At 55.6% G+C, this 5015-nt stretch overlaps 1 protein-coding gene across 1 annotated transcript in view; it reads left to right on the top strand.

Moving 5' to 3' along the window:
• Nucleotides 1–5015, top strand: part of LOC106817564 (muscleblind-like protein 2a) — a gene marked incomplete at its 5' end in the record, with an annotated part of 43143 nt that overhangs the window by 5373 nt on the left and 32755 nt on the right. The window contains one exon of the mRNA XM_014822238.1: nt 2612–2839. Coding sequence (XP_014677724.1) covers nt 2612–2839 — 228 coding nt within the window. The remainder of the gene's footprint in view (nt 1–2611; nt 2840–5015) is intronic.

Raw genomic sequence — 5015 nt, 5'->3', positions numbered from 1 at the left:
TCCTCCTCCCTCCTCCTTCTCTCCTCCTCCTCCTGCCTCGTCCTCCTCACTCCTTCCTCCTCCTCCTCCTGCCTCCTCCTCCTCCTCTGGCCGCCTCCTCTCCTCGCTCCTCCTGCCTCCTCCTCTTCCTCCTCCTCCTCCTCTCTCCTCCATCCTCTTCTCCTCCTGCCTCCTCCTCCTCGCTCCTCGCTCCTCCTCTCCTCCTCCTCCTCTGCCGCCTTCCTCCTCCTCCTCCTCCTCCTCTCCTCCTCCTCTTCTCCTCCCCTCTCCTCCTCGCTCCTCCTCTCGTCTCCTCTCCTGCCTCCTCCTCCTCTCTCTCCTCCTCCTCCTCCTCTGCGCTCCTCCTCCTCCCCTCCGTCCTCCTCTCTTCGCTCTCCTCCTCCTCCTCCTCCTCCTCCTCTCTCGTCCTCCTCTCTCCTCTCCTCCTCCTCTCCTTCCTCCTCCTCTGGCCGCCTCCTCCTCCTCCTCCTCTCCTGCCTCCTCGCTGCGTCTCCTCCTCCTCCTCTCTCCTGCCTCTCTCCTTCCTCCTGTCCTGCCTCCTCTCCGTCCTCCTCCTCCTCCTCTGCCCCTCCTCCTCCTCTCCTACCTCCTCCTCCTCCTCGTCCTCCTCCTCCTCCTTCCTCCTCCTCTCCTGCCTCCTCGCTCTCCTCCTCGTCCTCTCCTCCTCCCCTCCTCCTCCTCTCTCCTCCTCCTCTCTGCCCGCTGCCTCTCCTCGTTTTATTTTTTTCCCTCCTCCTCATCTCTTCCCTCCTCCCCTCCTCCTCCTCCTCCTCCTCCTCCTCCTCCTCCCTCCTCGTCCTCCCCTCGCCCTCGCTCCCATCCTCCCCTCCTCTGCGCCTCCTCCTCGCTCCTGCCTCCTCCTCCCTCCTCTTCCTCACATCTACCTCCTCCTCCTCCTGCCTCTTCCTCCATCTCCCTCCCCTTCCTCCTCCTCTCCTCCTCCTCCATCCTCCTCTTCTCCCCGCCTTCTCTCCTCCTCCTCCTCCTCTCCTCCTCCTCCTCCTCCTCCTGCCTCCTCTGCCGCCTCTTCTTTCTCCTCCTCCTCCTCTTTTTCTTCATCTTCTTCTTCTTTTTCCTCCCCTTCCTTCTCTCCTTCGCCTCCTCCTCTTCTTATTCGTTCTCCTTTTCTTCTTCCTTTTTTTCTTCCTCCTCTTCTTCCTGCTCCTCCTCCTCCTTTTCCACGCAGCGGGTCTCGTTAGGAAATGTTCGTCAAATCTATCGGTGGCGGCCCTCCACGCGGACTGTGACGTCACCGCTCGCCGACACCCCTCCTCCACCTCCCTCCTCGCGTTACGTTACCTCGTGTCGAGAGATCCACGACTGCAATCACAGAGGAAGCCAGGGGAGGAGGAGAAGGAGGAGGAGGAGGAGGAGGAGGAGGAGGCGTCTGTGCATTGCTGCAACATTCTCCTCTTCGTTCTTCGCGCGTCGGTCATATAGCCAGCCGTCTTGTTTCGCAAGGACGCCGCTAGGGGGCGTGTCGAACGTCGCCGTCGTTCGTCGGTTGTTTCGCCAGAAGTCTGAGTCGTCGGCTGAGTGTAGTCGTCGTCGTCTGCAGCATCCCGCCGCCGCCGCCGCCGCCGCCGCCGCCGCTCCCCGCCACCCACGCACTCGTGCACGTGTGTTCGTGTATGCTCGTCTCTCTTAGTGCCGCTATGCAAAAATCGCTCTCTCTTTCTCTCTCTCACTGTTTCTTTCTCTTTCTGGCTGTCGAATGCTCTATGTCGAGCTCTTGCGTTCACACTCGCCGTGTTTACACCGCTATAGGCTGCTATAGGGGGTTCGTGGCAAAGCTTTGCTAGCATGTTGGCAACGCAGCAGCAGCAGCAGCAGCAGCAGCAGTAGTAGTAGTAGCAGCAACAGTAGGAACAGCAGCAGTAGCAGCAGCAACAGTAGCAGCAGTAGTAGTAGAACTAGAAACAGCAGCAGCAGCAGTAGCAGCAGCAACATCACTAGCAGCAGCAGTAGCAGAAGTAGTAGCATCAGCAGCAGCAGCAGCAGCAGTAGCAGTAGCAGTAGCAGCAGCACTAACAGCAGCAGCAACAACAACAACAACAACAACAGTAGCGTCAGCAGTAGCAGCATCAGTAGTAGTAGCAGTAGCAGCACTAGCAGCAGCACCAACAACAACAACAGTAGCAGCAGCAGTAGCAGCAGCAGTAGTTGTAGCAGCCGCAGCAGCAGCAGTACCAGCAGTAGCATCACCAGTAGCAGCAGCAGCAGTAGCAGCAGCACCAACAACAGCAGTAGCAGCAGCAGCAGCAGCAGTAGCAGTAGTAGTAGCAGCAGCAGCAGCAGCCGCAGTAGCAGCAGCAGCAGCAGCAGCAGCAGCAGTAGCAGTAGTAGTAGCAGCAGCAGCAGCAACAGCAGCAGCAGCAGCATCACTAGCAGCAGCACTAGCAGTAGCAGTAGTAGTAGTAGCAGCAGCAGCAGCAGCACTAGCAGTAGCAGTAGTAGTAGTAGCAGCAGCAGCATCACTAGCAGCATCACTAGCAGCAGCATCACTAGCAGCAGCAGCAGCAGCATCACTAGCAGCAGCAGTAGTCGCAGTCGTACTACATTGTACCGTGGCCTCACACAGCGCTGTTTGCTTGTTGCTTGTGTTTGCTAGGTATGCCGGGAGTTCCAGCGCGGCAACTGCAAGCGGCTGGAGAACGAATGCCGCTTCGCACACCCGCCCGAGCATGTGACGGTTGACGCGACCGACGGGATGGTGACGGTGTGTATGGATTTTGTAAAGGGTCGGTGCACACGCGAGCAGTGTCGCTACTTCCACCCTCCGCCTCATCTGCAAGCCCAGCTAAAGGCTGTCCAAAGTCGAGCTAATGCCGCTGCTATGGTAGGGAGCCACACCGTTACTCGTTCATATGTTTTACTTCGTCGTGCACGTTTAACCGATGACTGCGTATAGTGCTAGCTTTAAGCTTTGAGAGGAGTGGATTGTTTGTTGTCTTATAATTATATTCGTGTTGTTTACTTGGTACATGTTTACCTCTAGTTGTTTACATGTTTACCTCTAGGTGTTTACATGTTTACCTCTAGCAGGTTTATCTCTCTACTCACTCGTCGTTCTCTAGTCATGCGGGCGGGCGTGCGGGCGTGCGGGCGGGCGTGCGTGCGTGCGTGCGTGCGTGCGTGCGTGCGGGTGGGTAGGTGAATGTAATAATACTGCTCGTTTGCTGTATGTATACGTTACGTTGTGTTGTGCACTATTAATCATGATATTCGATTTCAGTCTGGTCCTCCTCCCCACCCGCCTATTTCTATTTAATCATGTGCACACTGCGTATCCATGGGGTTTGGCCGTTTGGGTGATGTACGTCTATGTAACTCTCAATCGTCGGTTCTAGCTTCATTCGTCTGATTATAGGAACATACTTTAAGACTTTACCCATCTGCGTATCAGACATTTCTCCTGCAGAGTGTGAATAACCCCTCAATCTCATGTCAGACAGCTACTCCTCCTTCCAGCCCTTCCTCTTTTCTCGATCTATTTCCATCCATCTATGTCATTTTTTTCTCCCGCCATCGTACTAGTGTGAATGCATACGGTCATGTTCAGGGACATATGTCAGCCCAACCTATCCTCTATTTCACACGTCGCCTGATCTAACAATAACCCGACAGTCTGCACTTAATAGTTACAGAGGGTAGGGTATCACAATATCTAGTCGTATCAGTAAACTAGTGCCGTACGCCATGTCAAAGTGTAAAATTGACGTTTTAAAATTTAGTATTTTTAATTTAGTAATTAGTAATTTAAATCTGCTAGATCGGTAAAGGACATACCGATAACAGTTGGGTCGCGGTCTTAGTTTGTGGTTTGTAGGTAAGCTTCGGTAATTGTCGTGGCAAGCTTCGGTAATATTCGTGACAAGCTTCGGTAAATGTGGTCGCAAGCTTCGGTAAATGTCGTGACAAGCTTCGGTAATTGTCGTGGCAAGCTTCGGTAATATTCGTGACAAGCTTCGGTAATTTTCGTTTGTTGTTTGCATCGTTTGAATGTTCCCGTTTGAAGGTTACCGCGTCACATGATCTTAACATTCTGTGTGCTGTTATTATCTAGTACCTATGCCCGTGCTTGTGTGTGCGTGCGTATATGCGCGTGCGTGCGTGTGTGGGGGCGCGTTTACTCTTAAGAAGGTAGTTTAATTGCTATATATGTAGAAGCATCGTCTATAAAGCGCGGCATCAAAGCGCCTCTCCTCCTCCTCCTCCTCCTCCTCCTCCTCCTCCTCTCGTCCTCCTCCTCTACTCGGTCCTCCATCCCTCGCTCCTCCTCTCGCCTCCTCCTACCTCCCTTTCTGCCTCCCTCCTTAATCCTGCCCTCCTCCTCCTCCTCCTCCTCCTCTTCGCTCCTCCTGCCTCCTTCTCCTCCTCCTACCTCCCCCTCCTCGTCCTCCTTCCTCCTCATCCTCCTCCTCCCCTCTCCTCCATCCTCCTCTGCCGCCTTTCCCTTTTCTTTTTCCTTACCTCCTCCTCCTCCTCCTCCTCACTCTATCTCCTACCTCCTCCTGCCTCCTCCGTCCTCCTTCTTCCATTCTCCTCTCCTCCTCTCCTCCTGCCTCCTGCCTCCTTCCTCCTCCTCCTCCTGTCCTCTGCCGCCTCCTCGCTCCTCCTACCTCCCTCCTCCTCATCTCCTCTTCCTCCTCCTTCTCCTCCTCCTCCTCCTCCTCCTCCGTCCTCCTCCTCCTCCTCCTGCCTCTCCTCTTCCTCCTCCTCCTCCGTCTGACCGCCTCCTCCTCCTCCTCCTCCTTCTCTCCTCGCCTCTTCCTACTCTTCCTCCTCCTCCTCCTATCCCTACACCTCCTCGTCCTCCTCCCCTCCTCCTGCCCCTCCTCCTTCCTCCTACCTCCTCTGCCGCTCCTCCTCCTCCTCCTCCTCTCACTCCTCGTACCTCCTCCCTCCTTCCTCCTACCTCCTCCTCCTCTCCTCGGCCCTCTGCCACGCCTTCCTCCTCTCTCCTCCTCACCATCCTCCCTCCTTCTTCCTCCTCCTGACCTCCTCTCCTCCTC

This window comes from Priapulus caudatus, unplaced genomic scaffold (genome assembly GCF_000485595.1).
Source record: "Priapulus caudatus unplaced genomic scaffold, Priapulus_caudatus-5.0.1 Scaffold1771, whole genome shotgun sequence".
NCBI lineage: Eukaryota > Metazoa > Priapulida > Priapulimorpha > Priapulimorphida > Priapulidae > Priapulus > Priapulus caudatus.
The sequence above is the reverse complement of the archived record's forward strand: the minus strand, read 5'-3'. Positions and strand labels throughout refer to the sequence as shown.